The sequence below is a fragment of the Trichogramma pretiosum genome, unplaced genomic scaffold (genome assembly GCF_000599845.2).
Source record: "Trichogramma pretiosum strain Unisexual culture from Peru unplaced genomic scaffold, Tpre_2.0 scaffold16, whole genome shotgun sequence".
NCBI classification, from domain to species: Eukaryota; Metazoa; Arthropoda; class Insecta; order Hymenoptera; family Trichogrammatidae; genus Trichogramma; species Trichogramma pretiosum.
Window position 1 is genome coordinate 688,935 of NW_019641647.1, and position 21,458 is coordinate 710,392.

At 35.6% G+C, this 21,458-nt stretch overlaps 3 protein-coding genes across 5 annotated transcripts in view; 1 reads left to right on the forward strand and 2 right to left on the reverse strand.

Annotated features, from left to right (window-relative positions):
- Positions 1-654: 654 nt before the first annotated feature.
- LOC106659145 (acetyl-coenzyme A synthetase) lies at positions 655-14,338 on the reverse strand. The gene is made up of 11 exons (XM_014381530.2): positions 13,816-14,338; positions 12,083-12,298; positions 8,252-8,447; positions 7,937-8,162; positions 7,590-7,746; positions 7,321-7,513; positions 7,096-7,251; positions 6,842-7,009; positions 6,560-6,749; positions 4,298-4,543; positions 655-4,226 (listed from the first exon to the last, which is right to left on the reverse strand). Exons 1-11 carry the CDS (start codon positions 13,902-13,904, stop codon positions 4,033-4,035), a joined length of 2,031 nt encoding a protein of 676 aa, XP_014237016.1. The 5' UTR covers positions 13,905-14,338; the 3' UTR covers positions 655-4,032.
- LOC111693870 (enolase-like) lies at positions 5,645-6,552 on the forward strand. The gene is made up of 3 exons (XM_023459875.1): positions 5,645-5,845; positions 5,917-6,279; positions 6,349-6,552. The coding sequence occupies exons 1-3, from the start codon at positions 5,653-5,655 to the stop codon at positions 6,543-6,545; spliced, it is 753 nt and encodes a 250-aa protein (XP_023315643.1). The 5' UTR covers positions 5,645-5,652; the 3' UTR covers positions 6,546-6,552.
- Positions 14,339-15,814: 1,476 nt separating the features above from the next.
- Positions 15,815-21,458, reverse strand: part of LOC106659327 (SCY1-like protein 2) — a 51,148-nt gene continuing 45,504 nt past the window's right edge. For all 3 annotated transcript variants that reach the window (XM_014381813.2, XM_014381814.2, XM_014381811.2), the window contains exon 16: positions 15,815-20,806. Coding sequence is in view for 1 of the 3 variants with exons in the window: in XM_014381814.2 (XP_014237300.1) it covers positions 20,780-20,806 (27 nt within the window). In the remaining 2 variants the exon portion in view is untranslated. The remainder of the gene's footprint in view (positions 20,807-21,458) is intronic.

Below are 21,458 nucleotides of genomic sequence, written 5' to 3' on the forward strand. Positions count from 1 at the left end.
CGTAACGATAATTTTATGCTCCAACATAGATATATACATTCAGAATATGTGTCAACGTAATTTTACACATGCACATAATCAAGCACATTCACACATATCCATCATTTTAAAATAAATCAACTAATATATATTTAGTTTACATACACATATATATTAAAGTGTTCCCTAATTTATTTGAATTATTTTTGTCCTCCCTTCCCACTCGTTTTATTGTTTCAGCATGTCATAAAATGTCACCGGATGACTATTAAAAAATTTTTATTCAGGTTTTCCTGGACGCATTAACTTTTTTAAGTAAAACTTTTTTCCTTCCAAGTGCTTCATTTTGGAGTTAAAAAATTGCAAAGTTTTCAAATAAATTAGATCGCAGAATTTCTGATTTTAAAGTTTTGCAATTTTTTCACTCAAAAAAGGAGAACTTAACGAAAAAAAATTATGTTTACGAAAAAATGTAAAATCGATTAAGAAAACACGCGTTAATTTATACCTCTTTCATATTTTTGAAAAATTAGTGGAATCCTAAAAATTTTAAATAATTTTAAAAATTAGGAAGTGATTTTTGATATTCACATTCAATTTTTTTAGGTATACATTTTCTCGCCTTATTTTTTGAATGAAAAATTATCAAAATAAAATCATTTCAATATTCAATAGCTCGGAGCGGTTACATAGATTTTTATTCGAAAGACATTTTTTCCCCCCAAGTAACTTAATTTCATAAGTTTATAATCTTCAAACATATCCGGTTATAGCGTATAAAAAATCTTTTAATAATCATCCGGTAACATTTTATGATTTATTAAAAACATCTAAAAGAGAGAGAGAGAAGAGACAAAAATAAGGGACACTCTAAAATATATGATAAAAAAAAAATATCTGCTCGGCACGAGAAATCGTTAGTTCTTGATGACATACATGTCCCAAAACTTTATTAAAATTTTGAGAACAGCACTTTTTCAGAGGCATGAAATTAACATTTTTCTTATATTCATGGTTATTACTAATATTTAAAAAATTTATAGCTCAATCCAGAGTGATATTAGTAAAAAATGCTGCTAAACTTTTCTAGTGGAAATTTTTCAAATTTTTACAAAATTAATACTCCAAGAAGGTCTGTGTACTTTAGAAGCGATCGCCTAAAAATGTTTCAGAACTTTCTTACAATATAAACTAGTATCTCCTAAATTTTTGTAAAGAGTCCGTTATTTACCGTTATTTTGGCTTTTTTTAAAAGTTTTAGCCTTATTATAATACTCTTGGATTTTTTGTTGCTGCTAGAATTGAAAAACGCATTACAAAAATTTAGGAGGTAATAGAATATTTTTGTGGTATAAGTCCGGTCAAACGTGATTAGATTATGATCTTCATATTTCTCTCTATAGTAGTAAGCTTCCAAAGGGCTCAGATCCTCCTCAAGTTTTTTTAATAAGTTTGGATATTTTCCTGTAAAAAGCTCTTTTGCACTTTTTTTTTAAATTACTATGTTTTTTTTTTTCATTTTAAGAAATACGCCAATTGTGGGCCCCTTTAAAAAAGAATGATAAAAATATTTCTAATAAAATTTGGGGACATGCGTGACATCAAAAACAATGAGTTTTTCATGACATCAGAAATTTTTTTTAGCTATTCTAATTCACAGAGAATCGGCCATATATATCACACCTAAAGTTAGTTTCTTGTTCCACTTATAATATACAATATAATTATAATAGATGATATGTATTGAACAGAGCCTCATAGGCTGTTGAGACTCCGTGGATCATATTTAAATATTATTTTTTATTCATTTGTGAAGATTCCCGAGAGTAACTTTGGACTCTTATTCTTCCTCGCGCACTTCGAACACATTGTATAAGATATACACTACATTGATAATATATTTTTAATTTTTACTTTTAAACCTTTTTTCTGTCCCCGTCAACGGGTTGAAGGATATACATCATTCATTGTGGGCGTTACAGAGTATCAATACAATATTTTTTTTAGTTTTTTTTCCTTTACATTTATGTAGTTTATTCTCAATACAATATCACGCGGCGGTATCGCGATTATTTTGTATAAGACACATGTAATTTGTATATATTTTATAAGATTGATATATAAATTGTTTCATCGATCATTAAAAAGGCAAATCATAAACGCCATATACCTCTTTACGCCTAGCGAATTTCATTTGTCCCTACAATTAATGTAGGTATCATTATCATCATCGCCCCTTTTAGTTTAATATCTTGTGCTTACAGATTTCTGTTTAAAAATTCAACCTCACGCAAATGGTCGAATAATCTCGAATATCATTCTAAAAAAATATGATTGCCTTACGTGTCGGTGTCTATACTTTCGTCTTTTTTTGTTTTCTTATTAATTTTGCTATGACAATTATTATACATATACAACTATGCAAGCTCGTGCAGTTTGGGTTGACAGGTGAATTTTACTATTATTACAATATTATATAATTGCGTGAGCGAGTTTCGTCATTGACCGTATATAAATCGAGAAAAATTTGAATCCAGCCAGTGGAGTCATAATTTCATGATTAATTATATCGACAAAAATTGCCTTCGTTCATTATATAAATTGCTAACTTTAAGATCTGAAGAGTGCAAAAACTTATAAAAAAATAGCTGTTTAATTTTTTCCAAGATCTTTCATCAACAAAGAACAGCTGTTTTAGAATGATGATATTTCAATTCAGCACCAGGACGATTCAATACGTCTTTATTTTTATAACGATAAAAGTTATTAAAATATCACGAATTTCTCATGTGAGCGTATGTGTGTTTGTGTTAAGCAATCGTTGTACCTATATCGACAATACAACATACGTTGAGGTGCGTTATGCATAGTGCTTTGTATAACTGGTAATATACTTTCAGATTCAACCCGATTGGTTGAACTTTAATGATTTCTTATCTGCTAGATTTAATTTTCGTTTTCATTAAAGTGTATTTAGCTAATTGTTTGTGAATTAGACGGTGTGATCACTCCTGTGCGCTTTTGCTACGACACGTAAATTTACGAAGCTGTGCGCATGCATTAATTGTATCGAGCGTTACGCTTAAGTATTATGTCAATCTCCGCCATTGAAATCACCTCTATTTAAACTTTTTTATTAATTTTTTTTTAATTGTAGAAAAGCTTTTGATGCAGAACCATCGGGAAGTAGTAATATAAGCAACAAAAATTGTATTATTGATGATTTCAATGTTAGCAGTTTTTGACGATTGATGCTTTGGTTTCATTCTTATGCATTTTACAAACAACAGTTTAATGAAACTGTGGAAGACTCCTACTGAAAGGAACTTATGCTCAGACGCTTTCTCATCTCATTCCGAGGTTCGAGGAGCTTAAAAAAAAGATTTTTGACTATTTGACTCTACAAACATTTCTATCACGTGTAAAAATAAAAAGTAATAAAAAATAATAATTTTACAGATGTTGCGCATACAAATTAAGTATTATTTAAGAGATTATAAGATGAATCTCGACATAGAGCCATAATAGACTGTAAAAATAAATCTACATTTTTAATGTAATATAAAAGAACTTTCATCGTAATTTTGTTCAACTACTTCGTTGTCCTTTTTTGCGTGCTCTTGCATTAATTCGTAACGTATCATTTTCATTTTTAATCATTAAAACAATTGCGTGCTTTTTTCCTGCACATATGACTATCTTATGAAACTAATAACACATAGTATAAAATTGGCCAATTAAAGACAAACAAGTTTAAACGTTAGCTAAAAATTCTATCTAAAACTGCATCGTCTTTGTGGTACTTTTTCATTTTGAGATGTAAGTATACATTAGATACCGAATGCTAATGTGATCACCTGTGCGAACAAAAAGTGAACATATTTTGTCTGATAATAATTTAGTTCTTTCTCCATCCACATCTAACTATATTGGTTTTATATTTTTCATTTTCCTTGATTTTAGCAGGACAACTTGATTTGATGTACTTTCTTTCTAAGTTTCAACGTTAAAGAGTATATTGGAAAGAATAATTATTCAATCATGTTGCGTTACTTATTGTGGCCTAAGTGAGAACAATAAATCGACTACTCCCTCGTCGGCCAAGGTCGATATGTCGCCGACATTTCTGTCACCAATGGCAATTTTTCTCAGCACTCGGCGCATTATCTTGCCCGATCGGGTCTTCGGAAGTCCTGGAGCATGTTGGATGACATCGGGTTGAGCGAAGGGACCAATTTTTTCACGAACTGGAACGAAACGACGTCGTCGGTAAATTTATCGAACAAATGAAGCGCGCATGACAAGTCACAATATTTACCTTTTTTCTTGAGCTCATCTTGCAAACGTTTGTCGAACGTTTTGCCTTCGTTGGGCGTAATGAAGCAGTAAAGACATTGGCCTTTGACCGGATGAGGTTTACTGACAACCGCAGCCTCAGCTACGGAACTGTGCTCGGCCAGAACACTTTCGACCTCGGCCGTTGACATGAGATGTCCGGAAACGTTCAACATATCGTCAATTCGACCGGTTACCCAAAGATAGCCATCTTTGTCTCGTCTGGCGCCTGAAAAACGACGAATGATATGAACTATAATTCGGAAATATAAAAACGAGCCATCTTCAGCTAGTTTTTACGCTCATCGCTCAGTTTGAGTGCAAACAAAACACTAATTGAACAATAATAAACGTTTTAGAACAATGATTTTCTAATAATAATTTTTAATATCACGAGTTTGTATACCTACGATGATTTTGTGAATATTATTAGCACTTGCACAATTATTCGTTTGTTTTTTCTTACGAATCAATTGTCTAACCTTAAAGATATCTCGTTTTGAAAACGGTCCTTTCGTCAAAACCTATCAAAATTCTCGTCGCATAAAAAACTGAAACTAAATCTCGAAAATGCCGATCGTTAAAGTGAACTCGAGGCAGATACTCGATTACGTTGGTTATCCAACGGTGGAAGTCGACATCGTCGTGAACGACAGCGGCTTCCGTGCCAGCGTGGCCAACGTCTTCAATCCCTACGAGCATGGATGCGTCCAACTGCGAGATCTCGATGAAAACGTCTATAAGGGGAGCTCCGTGAGAAAAGGTACGCTGCGCACAATCCGTGAAATTTAAAGGACGAGTATCATTTGAATCTCTGCAGCGGTGGACAATGTGAAAAAAGTCCTCGGCGAGGGCTTGATAAAGTCGCAATTGGAAGTTCAGCAGCAGAACGACATTGACACTGCGATGCGGACCCTCGACAACACGGCTGACAAATCGAATCTAGGTGCAAATGCCATATTACCCATCTCCATAGCTGTCGTCAAAGCCGCTGCTTTCAAGAAATCCATGGCCATTAGCACGTGAGACTAGTTTTTTTTTTCGTTATCAACTAGTGAAATTACCAAATTAATTGTTTGTTTTCATTTTTATCGCAACGCGGTGCTTTTTTCTAGTTACGTCGCATCGCTCATTAAAAATTCCGACTGCTCGACTTACATACCCGTGCCAGCTTTTACTCTCATAAGAGGTGGAGAATTTACCCAAAGTAAACTTTCTTTCGATGAGTTTATGATTCTACCAACAGGTAAATATTTCTCTGCCTTTTTTTATTAGCCATCTTAATAAATTTCATCGAATTAATTACTAGGAGCACGAGATTTACAAGAGGCACATTCAATGGCTTACAACATCATTGAAGTTTTAAAAGATAAATTAGAAACTCCTTTAGTAGGTAATACTGGTTTTTTGGCACCAAATTTAGAAGAAAATACCGAAGCTATCCAACATATCGAGGATGCTATCAAAGGCGCCGGTTACGAGGGAAAAGTTAAAATAGCTATTAACGTTAACGCATCAGCTTTTTTTAAAGGTTATCGATGGTTTATTGGTTACCAATATTAAGTCATATCCTAATCTATTGTTGCGTATCATCATTCTCAGATGGCAAATACGATCTCAAGTTTAAATCCGAAGAATCAGATCCAGAAGAATATAAGTCAAGCGAAGATATGATCACCATGTACAAGGACATCAAAACAAACTTCCCAAGCGTAATTATGTTGGAAGATCCTCTTCACAAAGAAGACTACGAAGGCTGGACTACTTTAACGACTGATCTGCCGAACGTGATGATGGTGGGTGACCATTTAATCGGTTCAAACCTAACGAGATTCCAAAAAGCTATCGCGGAAAAAGCCGCAAGTTGTGTATCGCTCGGATTGGAGCACATCGGTACCATAAGTGAAACTCTTCAATTTGTGGAGCATGCGAAAAAGTTCAAGTGGAGTATTTGCATAGGATCTGGTAAGTTGCCTCTTATCCTCTAATTGCATCGTTCATGCGATCAAGCATTTGTCTTTGAAAATGTTCCAGGAGACGTAGGAACGGACGACACATTTATCTCTCACTTCGCCATAGGAATAGGAGCCGATGTATTCAAAGTCGGCGCACCGAGCTCCAATCCGAACATCGTCAGGTACAACCAACTGGTCAGATTGGAGGCGGAATTGGGCAGCAAAGCTCAGTACGCGGGTCCCGAGCTCGAGAAAAAATTGACTCCTGAAAAATGAAAGTGACTACTCACCGTCGCCGGTGCAGTAGAAGCCGTGGAAACGGTCAAAGTAAGTGCTCTGGAAGCGCTCGTGGTTGCCGTAGAGGGTGCGCATCATGCCGGGCCAGGGTTTCCGGAATACGAGGTAGCCCTCGCCCTCGCCATCGATCACGCGCCCGTCTTCGTCCAGTAGTTCGGGCTTGACGCCAAAGAACGGGAAGGTCTGTTGAGAACAAAATAAAACAAAGAAAAGTACATATCGAATCAACGTTCGCTTAGTCGTGTCGTTATTTTGAAAAAATCTATACGACTCACGGCCGATCCTGGTTTCATCGGTGTTGCACCGGGCAATGGAGTAACCACGTGACCTCCGGTTTCCGTTTGCCAGAACGTGTCGGCTATACTGCACTTGCCATGACCGACCAAATTGTAAAACCAGAGCCAAGCTTCGGCGTTGATGGGTTCACCCACAGAGCCAAGAACCTTGATTATTTACCGTTGAGAATAAATTTTACCTCGATCGTGGGATAATTTTTTTGTTAATAATGCTACACTGCTGATTAATTTACCTTAAGACTGGACAAGTCATGTTTCTTGACGAGATCGTCGCCGAATTTCATGAGCGAGCGAATGGCCGTCGGAGCAGTGTAGAACTGACTGACTCTGTACTTGTCGACGACGGACCAGTATCTGTCGTTTTCCGGGTAAAACGGCGTACCTTCGAACTGCAAGAATAATATCATTAGATTATCATCGATGTATTAGTTTCATCGCAAGTATGCAGCAGCAATTACTAGAACGGAAGTGGCCGCATTGGCCAGTGGTCCGTAGACGACGTAAGTGTGGCCAGTAATCCAGCCGATGTCGGCGGTGCACCAGTACACGTCACCCGGATGATAGTCGAACACGTATTTGAAGGTCGTTGCCGCGTATATTAAGTAGCCCGCCGTGGTGTGCAGGACACCTTTTGGCTTTCCCGTCGAGCCGCTAAAAATTCAATGAATCCTCGTGCCAACAGCTTTTCTCCTCGATAAAACATGAAAAATCAAAAAATCAGACCCACCTTGTGTAGAGAATGAAGAGGGGATCCTCGGCAGACATCCAGACTGGATAACAGCTCGGCTCGACTTGCTCCATCTCGTCGTGCCACCAGCAGTCCCTGTCGTCGTCCCAGACGACCTCACCGTTCGAATTGCCATTGCTGGTGCCGTTTTTCGTCTCTGCCGAACGTATAAAACGCGTTCATTGACTTATGCATATTCGCATTCGATTGACATTATGTTAAGCGTCGTGCTCGGTAAAAATAAAATAACAAAAAAAAAAAAGACGCAGGTGTGTTTCTGCTCGAGCTTCGTTCGGACATTTTTACAAAGCATGCCAGTGGGGAAGTAAGAAGAGAAAGTGACCAACCGACGTGCTGTTTGCCCAGAGGATTGGTGAGCCTCCGGAGATGGGCCACGACGACGCACGAGTCAACCTTGTGACCCTGCTGCGCGACTTTGTCGAGAGCGTCGTTGCAAATGGACTTGAGCATAAGTTGCTTCTCGCCGCGCCAGACGCCGTCCGCCGTAATCAGTACTTTGGCTTTCGAGTCCAAGATACGCTCAGCCAGCGAATCGGCCGAGTAGCCTGCGAACTGTTTCCCCCAACGAGATTATTCGCTTTTCCCGTCCCAATTACTCCCGCTAAGCCGATCGATCTCGTCAAACTTTATGCGATACTTACGACGATACTGTGCACAGCCCCGATTCTCGTGCATGCGAGCATGGCGATGGGCAGCTCGAGTATCATAGGCATGTAGATGGCGACGCGGTCGCCCTTTTGGACGCCCTTTGACTTGAGCACATTGGCGAATCGGCAGGTCTCTTGCAGCAGTTTCAGATACGTTATGCGCGAATAGTCATCTGGATCGTTACCTTCCCTGCGAACAATAGACAACGGTGTACCTTGTAAACATTGCAAATGTCGGCTAAACGTATAGAAAATAAATGTATCTTGTTGTGCCATTTGATGTCCAATTTTTCTCTCTCACTGCTGAGAAATTTGACAAAGACGCACGCTATGTATGTCGTATGTATGTCGTATTTTGAATGTCATTAAGTAAATTATAAAATCCAATTTTCAGAGTTAGTTGCTGCGGTAATGAAGCCCACATCTGGGTCAGGTAAATTACTTATTACGACACATCATACAGAACCTACGCACGCAGTTCACAACATTTTCGATTTTTTTACAACTGAAACTTTTTCAAATTATACGAACACAATGTTATAATCATCTTTTGACAATCTAAATTTGCTCAACTAAGCGTCATTGTTAAAACTGATATAATTTAAAGTGCGAATGTGGCTGTTATTAAAACGTCTATGGCAATTATATGCATTGAGCTATTGGCTCTACAAATTCAAATAAGCTTATATACAAATGTGTGCGTTGTTAAAACAAAAAAAAAATACAGCAAGGCACGGAATGTATCAATAAAGCGTCGTATACGCGCTTAGCCATTTAAATTTCAAATACGCGCTCGCGTAAGTGTCAAAAGTCAAGCGAGCTGCGGCGTAAGCAGGCTTTTTCATGTTTGCTTTGACGTTACTTTTTATTATGTCTATATAGCTATAGTTATATTAAGCAATGCATCTTAACAATACATGTAATATACGTTGGCTGAAAAACGGGTAAAACGAGTGCGTAGACGCGACAAATTCATCGTCGTCTTGAGCGCGAATTTTCTCAAAAGTCGACCGCGGCGCAATCGTTGCATTATATATTATTTTTATACGTTAGCTGTCCGGTAGCTAATCTTAACGCGTGTACCCGTCGACATGTCAAACTTTATCGACTGCCGATTCTGCAATGATAAAAGCGACGAGATGCAGCAATTTGTCGGAAAAATTGTTCACGATACGAAAGATAAGGGTTACACTACGTATGTACAATTGGCGAAAGAAACAACATCAGGCGAGAAACGCGTCAGTGTGAATCGTCCGTTTAAACGGAAAAATCGGATCATTTTTTATCGGCAATTCACACGAGATGTGGCGCTCGTGCATCGTCAGTGTGGATTTATACATGTAACGATGTACACATCATTCGACAGAATCATGACGTAACGCGCGCGTATTATGTATACTCGTGCTTCTCTCTTCTGATCGTTCGATCAATTTTCTCTCGCTCTCGAGAGTCTTGCTCCCTCTCGCCTATGCTCGAACTTGAACTTGGCGTTATTGTATCAATTTTACCGTACGATCAAGGGCTTCGCAGATCGTGCACGCGACATTATGCCGAGATATTGGAACGAAAAAACGATATTCAGTTAGCTTGCCTACAGAACGAATGAGTGAAATTTTCCAATCATCATTAATTCTATTTTATCAATGAATTTGAGCTGATAATCATAAAATGAATTTCTTTTGCCCATAATATTTAAGATCGTTTGCTATTATTCAGCTCGTTGTAATGAGACACATTACTTACGTAGTTCTAATTTCTGTCGAGGCATCATTGTCCATACAGTGATTTATTCTACCTGCGCTGTTACTAATCAACTTGTTCAATGCAGTAAGTAACATCGATAGGCATCGCGCATACGGATATATCGCCTGCCTATTCGAATAGTGTCTATTCTCTCTCTTCCTTTATTATATTTCCACGTGCAACGAAGAAAGGGAAGAGCGACCTTGTCGGCACAAAGCTCCGACCTACGCGGCGCTGTCGCTCCCATACCTCGTGCTCTCCAACTTTCCCCTTTAATACTACGCCCGCGCCTCGACGAGGATTAATTTGTCAAAAGGTAAACTTGGGCCAATTCAAAGCTCTCGAGGCGTTTTTTTCTCTCCTTCGATGTTTCCAATTGATTTTCGCTAAATCTCGTGTACCTGTAGCCTAGTTTCATATTTTTTCGTCGACTATATTTCTTGCATAATTGGGAAAAAGTATCGGTATTATACATTGACGGCATTTGACGTACAGATAATGATAGTTTCCGCCGTCACGGAAACATGCTAATGCAGCGGCGCGCGACTATGTAGTTTACACGCGTATAATACGCATACAGAATGTATACGCGCGCTACATGTCTAATAGTAAAACTGAAATAGTCATATTTTCGAATTCGTTATCGTGTATGTAATAAACATTGCTCGCTACTTGTCTTTTTCTATTTTTTCTTTTCTTTCTTGGCGCGTATGAAAATGTTATTTTGCATATTTTATTCGGCTCGCGATTATTCGTATAAAGCTCGTAGTACCTACGTCACTTTGACGCAGAAAAATCTCTACGTAAATGCAGATTTTTCGTTTTTTTTTTCAAATAAAAAAAAATAATTTCTCATAATCGCTTGATTTTTTCAAAGATCTTGTGGGGAGATGAACGCGCGCGCGTGAAAGCTACTGTGTCAAATCACGCCATATACTCGCACCATGCGCTTTCGCCCAATACCACGCGATCTTTCTGGTCACGCGAGATTTTTTTCTCAACGCTACTGTGCCTGTCCATGGAATTAAAAAGAAAACGAAAGAGAAAAGGAGAACAGATGAGGGCCTCGATTGCCAAAACCATCTAGGCAAACAGCGAGCACCCGTCGACGGAGAACCTGCGTAATCGGAATTATTTTTGGATTTTTTTCTCGTTTGGCTCATTGTATATCAAAAAACTCAAGCTGCGAAGCGCAGCAGAGCCAATCACGACGATCGGCAATTATAACGATCGTTGCTGTAAACATTTTTCGCGATGACTTTTGTAAAGCGAGGGGTTAATGGCATACTCGCTAATTTATACGCACATGCTAGCGCGCACGCGCAGGTGTGCACTTTTGAGTTGTTGCGGAAAATGTTCCGTTGTTAAAATGATTGGATAGCTAATCTGTCATCGATCGTTGATTTACGAGCCGGATGCACTTGTTCTAGCGTCAATTAATTAAAGGAATTGTACGATACACATCCTGAAGTGAAGCCGGAGATGGGTCCATTGATTCGCACTTCGATCCTCATCACACTAGTGAGCATGTTTTTCAATCGATCGCCTCAAGAGTCGAGAAAAGTAATTACGAAAAAAAGGATCAAGCAATTACGAACCAACATAGACAAAACCGCTCCAACTCGTGCGAGACGCAGGTGGCCTTGAGTCGTGTCAACCAACCGAATTTTCAGCGTCTCTCCTCGCGCATTCATGAATTATGCATCAACTTCTATTTTTACATATAATATTTGTGTTTGTATACGAGCATCTAGTAACAACTTAACTTACTTCTAATTGGCATATTGTACGTTTCACCTCGGCTCAACAATAGCTTTTGAGTAATATTTTTCCCTACTTTAGTATGTACCGACTCAGACACGTCTGGTGAAGAAAATCGCTTTTTCCTTGAGTCCAGCAAGTCACTCGCCTTGGCTTCGAAAAAAAACTTGGGAATTTCGTAGCGTCTATTTTACTGATGAATAAAGTTTTGTTTGACTTTCGAATAATTGAAGCCTCTTTTTTACGCCGTTAACTCTCTGTCCGCGGGGCTCGATCGATACATTAATTTTTTTATCTCATAAAATTTCATTTTTATCTTACCAGTAGTAAGCGATTTGATCTCCTTTGCCGTTTTTCACATTTTTGTCGAGTAAATTGAAGCTCAAATTGGTTGAGGCACCTTCCATCCATTTGATGTAAATGTCACCCTCGTTGATGTCAAAATTGTAGGAGAAAAATTTATCTTCCGTAGTTTGAGTTTCCCAATAAAAATCCTTGGCTATTTCACCCCAAAATTGTTCTGGGTGCTTCATGGACCTGAGGTGAATAACACAAGATATTTAGTAGAAATAATTTAGTAATGTAATTTAATAACGTAATAGTGCAGTATATATGCTCTTTACACGCATTAACTAAAATGTAAGCGCGCCTCACACTCGAGTTACAGTGGGATCGTAGGAGTTTTACGTCATAGCTGGAATATCGACCAGACCTAAAAGGATTCCCGAATTAGATGATTTCTTCCAAGTTTTGGCCTTTCCGAGTCCCCGGACTTGAAATTTTTTCTTAATAATCCAAAAATAACAGCCATGTTTCGATGTACAAATTAGTTGAATATTATTATTGTCGGTACAGGATTGCTCGTGCCCTTATCGCTTTATGACCGACCGTCACACGAGGCCTCAACCTTAACCTTCAGCTGCGTCTGCTTATTAAAAGTCCGCTTATTAATTTGCTGCTGCACTGCGTCGTGCAGGCAGGAATAATTCAAAGCTTCGAGTGGTCATCATATCGAGATCACTTGACCCTTCACACGCTGATGCTTTTTATCTATGAAAAATCTGAATTTATTCCCAAATGGATAACAAAAAACTTTTATGAGTTCAATAACAATTTTAAACTAGCCTTTTTTTTATTTTAAGTCATTCAATGTGCATAACGTTGTACTTTAAACGGTGAGACGGGTTCATTAATTCTAAATATATATTGACTGTCGAATTTATGGGCTTCACAAGACCTATAAATTTATCATAGAATCATTTAGATTGAATTTCTTTAGCTTTTTATTGATTTTCTTTTAATGAAATTTCTTCACGACCTAACGATTTTCCTCCCTCCCCAAAAGATTACATTTTTCCGAGACACGGCCAAATTAAACTTGTCATTAATTAATTATGTTTGTCAGGAATTATGCGAAATTGTACCACGTTTTACTCGATGTGAGCTATTCGTTTCCTACGATGCAGATATATCAAACCAAGATATCGAGCCTGAGCAGGAAATTTTAATCTTAATATTGAATCGGTGTGAGAATAGGTGAATAATAAATGTTGCAATTGTGACGATACGTCGGCGCGATGGCTCAAGACTCGAAATTATCATACGCAAATATTGCTGTCCAGCTCAAGCCTAATGCCTCTTCTGAATGTTGCTTTACTTCATAAATATTACAGCGCTCGCGTTAGCCCGTGGCATAATCTTATACACACAAAATGTGCGCGACTAAAACAGGTGAAAAGCGAGTATAGCAGTCGCGATTTGCGGAACACACGAGTCTGGCCGATTTACTTTTTGCGTGAGCGACTTTAATCACGAATTAATTATTAGAGCTTTTGTTCGAATAATTTGAAAATAACCGAAACACCGAGATCCCGGTAGTCTAAAGATATTCGATCTTGGTTGTGTAACTATAATTGGGGTTGTCATTTCACTTTTAAGGAGCTGTTAAAGCGCGTAGGCGAGTCTTAATAAAGCTCCAAAAAGCTGCTCAAAGAGATTTCAAGTACTCCGAAAGTAATCTTGTTGATTTAATAGTACGGACAAGAAGAACTCACCTTTCGTGCATGTCCTTGTATTGCTCCATGCTTTTGCAGTGAGCTTGACTCGCAAGCTCAGGATTTGGTTTATAAATTTTGTCAGCCATGGCGAACGAGCTTGAAACTTTGTTCCTCGATATATTATTCACAATTCAAGCTTGGGGTTTCTATTTTTGTTAAATTTGTTCTGATTTTCTCAAATTAAAGGTATAACGAAGAGCACAAAACTATAACTCGGGGTGGCCTCCAACGCGCAAGGCAAGGATCGAGCGGAAAATCGAAGTCTGCTAGCCTCTCTTTTTCTCTCTCTCTCACTCACTCACTGTCCTATGCAGTAAAACGTGCGGGTGGTCGATTATTAGTGGTAGTAGGGGAGTCATACAGACGCACGCGCGCTTTACTGCCAACTACTGTATCTGCTGCTGCTGCGCCGCGGCGAGGCGACTCCGATGTGTCGCTGCTGGAGAGGAGCGAGGAAAATATAGGCGCCTGTACACACGGCCGGGCTTACAAACCGACTGCAACTGATGATTCGCTGAAGCCAAGCGCGCCTGATTCCGTGCGGCTACAAGAGAAAATATATATCGCGTGCCCGTACACGTATAACGTCGTGTTTCTTTCATGCATAGGTGGTGGTAGCGACGTCGACGTTGCTGCTGGTGGGGACGTTTTTTTTCACATGCCACACTATCATATGTAAAGGCATTTTAAATGCCACTCGAGGAAAGCGATAGAAAAACGATGGCGCATTTTTAGATCATCAATGAGCAGCGAGGATAGCCGCTTTACCGCGCGATGAGAAATAATTGGATTTTCTATAAGAGTAGAAAAGGGCCCAACTGATTGTATTGTCAGTTGACAAGCTGATTGGATTCTCCAATGATAATTTTTTTAATTGAAAAAGTTTCCAAGTAGAAACTAGTGCTGCAACACTAATCAGACAGCTATTCAATATTTCAGGGTTCGAACAATTAACTCAGTTTCAAGTCAGTTTAAACTTGTTAAGATTCTCTCATTATGCTGAGCAAAGAATAAGCAATTTCATTATGCGATTATCATCTTCGATGAAGGGTCTTTTAATCAATGTAAATATATAGAATTCAGTAAAAATTTCTACGATAAATCTTCATTCTTGTAATTTTTAAGCTGCTGAATTTTCGCGGTTTGCTCGGTCAATAGGCTGTTTTCACAGTCGTCAGTGACGGTCACAAACCGACCACCTACAAGTCTTTAGTTTGTAAAGAAAAAAATTTTGAAATTTCGGCTTTTTTGTCTGTGATATTGTCAATAAACTCTAATAAAATAGTTATTGAAAGTAGTTTTTTAGCTTGCAATACAAACTCTCAAGCGGGAAACTTTATTCTTTCAAATTACCAACGAAAAACTAAGAAACAATCGTAATTAAGAATATCATCTTTCCACCAACAGCAGACTTGGGTTGGAAGACGATTGCGAGATCATTTTCATAATTTTTCGAAATTACGATTGTTTCTTAGTTTTTCGTTTGTAATTTGAAAGAATAAAAAATTACCCGCGTGAGAATTTATATTACAACCCAAAAAACCACTTTTAATAACTATTTTATTAGAGTTTATTGACAACATCACAGACAAAAAAGCCGAAATTTCAATATTTTTTTATTTACAAACTAAAGACTTTAAGTAAAAACCGCTTCGATATTTCGATGCACAAGGATTTCCGCTTTCTCCAGATATTTTTTTTTATTTTTTTACTGCACAGTAAACTACTTGCAAGTACTTTTACCAACCAACTTAAACATGTAAAGTATACGGGTGGTCGCTTTGTGACTGTCACTAACGACTGTGAAAACAGCCGATAAAACCAACTATTCCAGTATAATACGACATCTTGCGGATAAAATTTGTACCAAAATTACGAATCTTAAAACTCGATTGGCAAATATTTGATGATAAAAAGTTGAAAAAACACTTTACAAGATTTAAATATAAATTTTGACAATTAATAGGGACAGAATAGCCGAAATGAAAAATTATAATAATTGGTGCAGAATACATTTATTAGATATCGTACATTCATTGCGTTTTTCATTCTAAATAGTGTACAATCGAGTCAAGTGACTTTTTTAATTACGAGGACACATGTTTGCTGATGCTTTTTTTCTCGTTGATTTAAAACATCACTTGTATGTTAATTACATAACATTATTATTTTATTACATCGGAGTAGCACAGTTACTTGATGTAAGTTAATCGCCCAGCGATTATTCTTATTGTAATAATATTTTCTTTATTTTAGACTTTGTCATTTTTCATGTTTACAAAATAGAATATTACGTAGCTCTAATTTATAATTTGAAAGTGTTCATATTTTCATAGCTATATGTAATACGTTCATTCTATCCCGTTGTCTAAGGCAATGCAAAACGAAAATTAGGTCGTTTAGATATACTTATTTTCATTTTTATCTTTTTTTTTATACTTTTTCATTTTATGCGTTATGCATCATTTTTGGGACGGGTAAAGGGGAATGATGTTCGATAAATCTTTTATAACCTTTGTAACTTCACATTAAAATATTTCCCTTCATTTGTTTTTTTACAATTTTATTTATATTTATACGCATATATATCTTTTCTGACATATGTAAGGAATGACGTTGTCTTTTTAATATTATACAATTTTTTGATTGATATACTTCAATGTACATTTATTTTATATGGGCATAAAAAATATTCATCGTAATATCAAGAATAACGATTAACATTTGCAGAACTATCTGGAAATGTTTTTTCAAATACCAAACATTACTCTACGCTCAAGATAAATAAGATTTTCATATTATTCAAATGTTTATTTTGACTTCCAATTTAAAAATGGATACACATAAACAATCGAAGAATTAAGATACTATCTTTCGAGAGGATATTATTATATATAAAACCCTTCCGTATGTTCAGTATTCTTTTGAAAGTGACATAAATAAATCAGATAAGTATTTTATTACAGATGCAGATTTATGACGCGGAGACGCCAAAAAATTGGTTTTACTAGTTTATTTAATTTTAACTTTCGTCAATGTTCGTAAATAAGATTTATGTAGGCGTAAACATTATCATGATCGCTTGCTTATAATAGTTCGTACTCTGTTTACATATTTTTTCCGTACTTAATACAACACATATACACCAAATGTTCATGTTTACTGTTATACGAAATAAATTCATGAAAAATAACTAACATTGCTTTCACATTTCAATTCTACCTTAGTACATACGTTTTTAATCAAAATAGTAGTAGTACTTATTTTTTGAACTCGAACAAAATATTAAGCTATCGCAAAATAAGCATAAATAATTTTATTCGAATTCAATAATTTAAATTAATGACTGAGATTATAGTACTCGATGAAAATTTTGTACAAGCTTAATTTTATTATTGTTCACCAATACATTGTACATTTATATTTTTAATATTTTAGGATTTTAGTTAATGGGGTGGTGAAACTAGTCCAAAAATCAAATGTTGAGCCCCATTTTTGGAAAGTTGTACTGTATATTTCTTCACAGGGCTATATGAAAAGAGCATCAAAATTAAGTTTAACATAAGTTCAACATATTTTTGGAGAAATATTCAGTAAAAGTTTCAGAAAATTGCAATAGAATAAAAATGTCATATAAATCAATTTAATTAAAAATTTTAATTTTAGAACTCAATCTTCTACAACAATTGAGGGTTTTTTAAACACAGTTTTTTGGCCAGTAAAGTTGAGCATGACAAGTTTTTTGAAGCTTATTCATTTTCATTGAAGAGTAGAAATTAAAGTTCAAAAATAATTGATTGAATCGAAAGATTAAATTCTTCTTTATTATACTTTGATTTTTAAATATCTTTAAAAATATAGAAAATAGAGAATTGATGTTCCCGAAACATGAAGTATCTATCAACAGTAATTGCGAATAAAAAAATTGAAGATACTCAAATTAGGGTAAAACTCCAATTTTCTGTTTGTCGGATATAAGGACACTTAGCCTTCTATATGGTCACATTAATTAACCTACGCTTGATTTTTTTGTCTATGCGTTTAATGAACCACTGAACAATGAATTATTTTTCATTTTATTATTTTGACAATTAAAATCAGATTATAATTATTTTATTCGATTGAACCTCATCTAAGGTAGAGTCATAGAGTTCAATCTAAGAGTTTCATCATTTATCACCTATAGCAAGATTGTCAATTTTTTAAAGGTTTTCAACAAGAACGGTTTGACCAAGGCTCGATAATTTGCATTTAGCACAAATAAATTAAACCTAAAAAATAATATTTGTGTAACACCGGTGGTCTTCATTATTGCTTTTTTTATTGTAGTCAAATATTTGTTAAGAGAGTGCTGAATGAAAGATTAAACATTTTAATTTTTTTTCGCTGAGTGAATTTTTAATTTTATGGAGAATTTAATTTTGCGTCATATGATAAGTATTGATTTTTTGATTTTTATGTTTCAACATTTACTTTCGAATACTTTTAATTAATTATCTAATTGTGTTCATTTCGTTTCATTCTCTGTCAATAATAAATGTTAAATAAATTGATATAAAAAAAATGAAAAGTGAAAGATATGATTTTATAAGTCCAAGTCTTAATGAAATTTCCCTTTTTTTTGTACAATAATATTTAGCACCTTAAATAGGTTTAAAGCACACATGAATAAATATCGAGTTAAAATGTTATAGATAAATAAATATTTCTGTAAATTTTTCAGGTACAAAAGCAGGTCGAAAATCTTAATCTCGTGTTGAATGACATTTATTTTTGGCTTTCCTTCTGATACTATAACATTGTATAAATATATTGTTTAAATTCATTTTCATATTCCACTCTGAAGTATGTAGCTTATATCCTAACAATATCACGATTCATGACAGTCATCGCCTTTTATCATATTTAACGACATTACCAATTAATATATAATTTTTATTATTTTCTATTCTAATTCAATATAATTTCGTACCAATCTGAGTCTTTATTTTCTTTTAACTCTTGTTCAATGTATATTGTATAGGATACATGGAACTTTAGGACGGGGCTTATTTCAGGAAATGAGATTGTCATTGAAGATTATCATTTTTATCACAGAAAGAGAAAATATACAGAAGTTTTGAGTTTATTATTATAAGTCGTTTCTTAAATGTTTGGTTGGCAGATAAAGAATACGATTAAAACAAGTTGATATTTGTGTACACTGTGATACATTAAATAGTCACATCAATATCAATAAATTGATTGTCTATTCAAGAAATAAATTTATATTAGAATGAAGACTTTTCATTTTGTTTACAGGTGCTGAGCTTGCATTAAAAGTTTGTCAGTTTAAATCGTTTTCAGATATATCAAATATGCACTTGATACGAAACGAGTAGAATACTCTTTTGAGTTGGATATATTTTAAATAGGCATTATTTCACATTGAATCTTATAGAGAAATCAGATTTAGATTGACTTTCTCATTTAAAATAATAAGTATGAAGTAAAGCCCCTTAATTAAATATACAACATTAGCTCACCAGCAAATATATATTTTTTCTATATTGACACGCTTGCACTGCTTTGTGTAATTTATAAAATCTACTTTTAAGAATTAATGATTGTTGATGCAGTGACTTGAATTTAGCAATTGACGGAAGGAATACTCCTTGATAGCTTCTCGATCTTGATTGTTCTGTTTGTATGTACTATTTATATATGTATATATTTTTTGTTTCATCATTATTGTATTATTCTAATCTCATCGTCGATATTTTTTTCAATATTATTTTGACCAGCAAAAATAATATGAGACATCTCTCACAATCCTTACTAAAGAGTTTAGTTTTCTTACGATAAAGTTACAGATAGAAATTTATATTTAAAAGTACAGTACTGCTTGACTAATGAGACGCACAGTTATAGTTCAGTGAAATTTTTACACCCATTATCTTTTTCATTTGATTCGTTTTAGTTAACGTTTTGATGCGACCCACATTGGTGTCGATCGATCTGTGGGTATAAGATTGTCAGTTTATGGATTAAATTTGTTGTAACTTTTTACAACAGTTACGAAAAACTACAGTTTTTTTTTAAATTTTATTTAGGCTTTCGTTTTTCTTTCTATTTTACTTTATCACCTCCTTTTAAATCAATTCGCCCTACGTATGTACAAATTATTCTGTTTTGCTGATGTGTAGTAAAAAGTTTTTTTTTAAAAAAAGGTCCGACACGCATAGCGCCGATTAGATTAAAAATGTGCAAAAAAATAAAACTCTATATCGTCCGATCAATCACGCTTGAAACGTGATTTTTAAAAAAGACTTTTTTTTGTTAAAATAAATGAAAAAGAAAATTGGCGCATTTTAAAAACAGTTCTTTGAAGCGCGTTCGTTCACGACTATTCCTGTTTTTTATGATAAACATTACTCGCGTACTCTCAACAAACTAGAAGTAATCGTACTGAAAATCATCAGCTATAAATTAATCAAACCAGCGTGTCGCGTGTTCGCGATCGGAACCGAAAACCAATGTGTTCACGTAAATGCAAACAGTCCCTCACTCGTCAATATATGTAAAATCCATTTGTCAGCTTATTTTCCCTCCAGCAGAAGCATAGAATGTACACGAGCTTCCGCACATGCACTTGGAAAATCTCCACGAAATAGCGAACATTTTAGTCTGTTTACACGCGTAAAATGTATATCACTCGGAGCTGGAGCGTTTTTGATGTCGACCGGACGACGTGTGTGCATGCGAGCATTAATTCGAGATATGGGCTATACCTTACGTTATACATACAAATATGTACACACACAGACACACAGATGCCTGCGCAACCTTTCCGGTAAAATATAAACTGGCCACATTCTGCATATATATTTATGATACCTATATGGTGAGCTGCTGAGCTCACCGTCGTTACTTTCAGAGGATGATCGACGAGTTTTCGTGTTCCAACTGTATCTCCACCGGCTTATGACCGTCCAGCGAACAGTTGGTACTGAAACACAAAGTCAAATGTCCAACGTAATGATCCGTAACTTTTTGTATACTTACGTTACTGCATATAATGCTTATGCATTTTTCGTAAGTGGATTTTTGCTGTTGAATTGCTTTTGTATTTAAAATTTACTCATCGACGCGGTACTGGAAGTACGTGTGCGTATTGCTGCAGTTATTTTCGTATCGTTTTTGCGTTCCTTTATTCAATGAAAATTACGAGGTTTTTCAGGGTTGAATTTATGTACATTCACCGCGGAATAGCTATGAAATTCCGTATAACTATTGATTGTTTTATCGATGGCAAAAGTTTGTTGAAAATCGATTGATAGAAACTTTTTAATGATAGCCACAGTAGAGATTTAAAAAAAAAAGAAGTTGAGAAAAGAGGATTGCTTCGATGCAATCAGGGTGTACAAAGTCGAACTTTTTATCGATAGTTCAATGAAAAATTCATCTCATTAGAAAATAGACGAGAGCTTGTGGGTGTGAATGAAAATATAACATTGAAAAAAAAACGTTGGGGATTAGTCAATCTTGCACGAGAGATAGCTAAAAAATACCTATTAGCAAATTTGACAATTTCAACCTTATAACTTAGTTTCGTTTCTTGCAATGGATGCCTCTCGTAATCTCACAGGAAAAAATGTAAA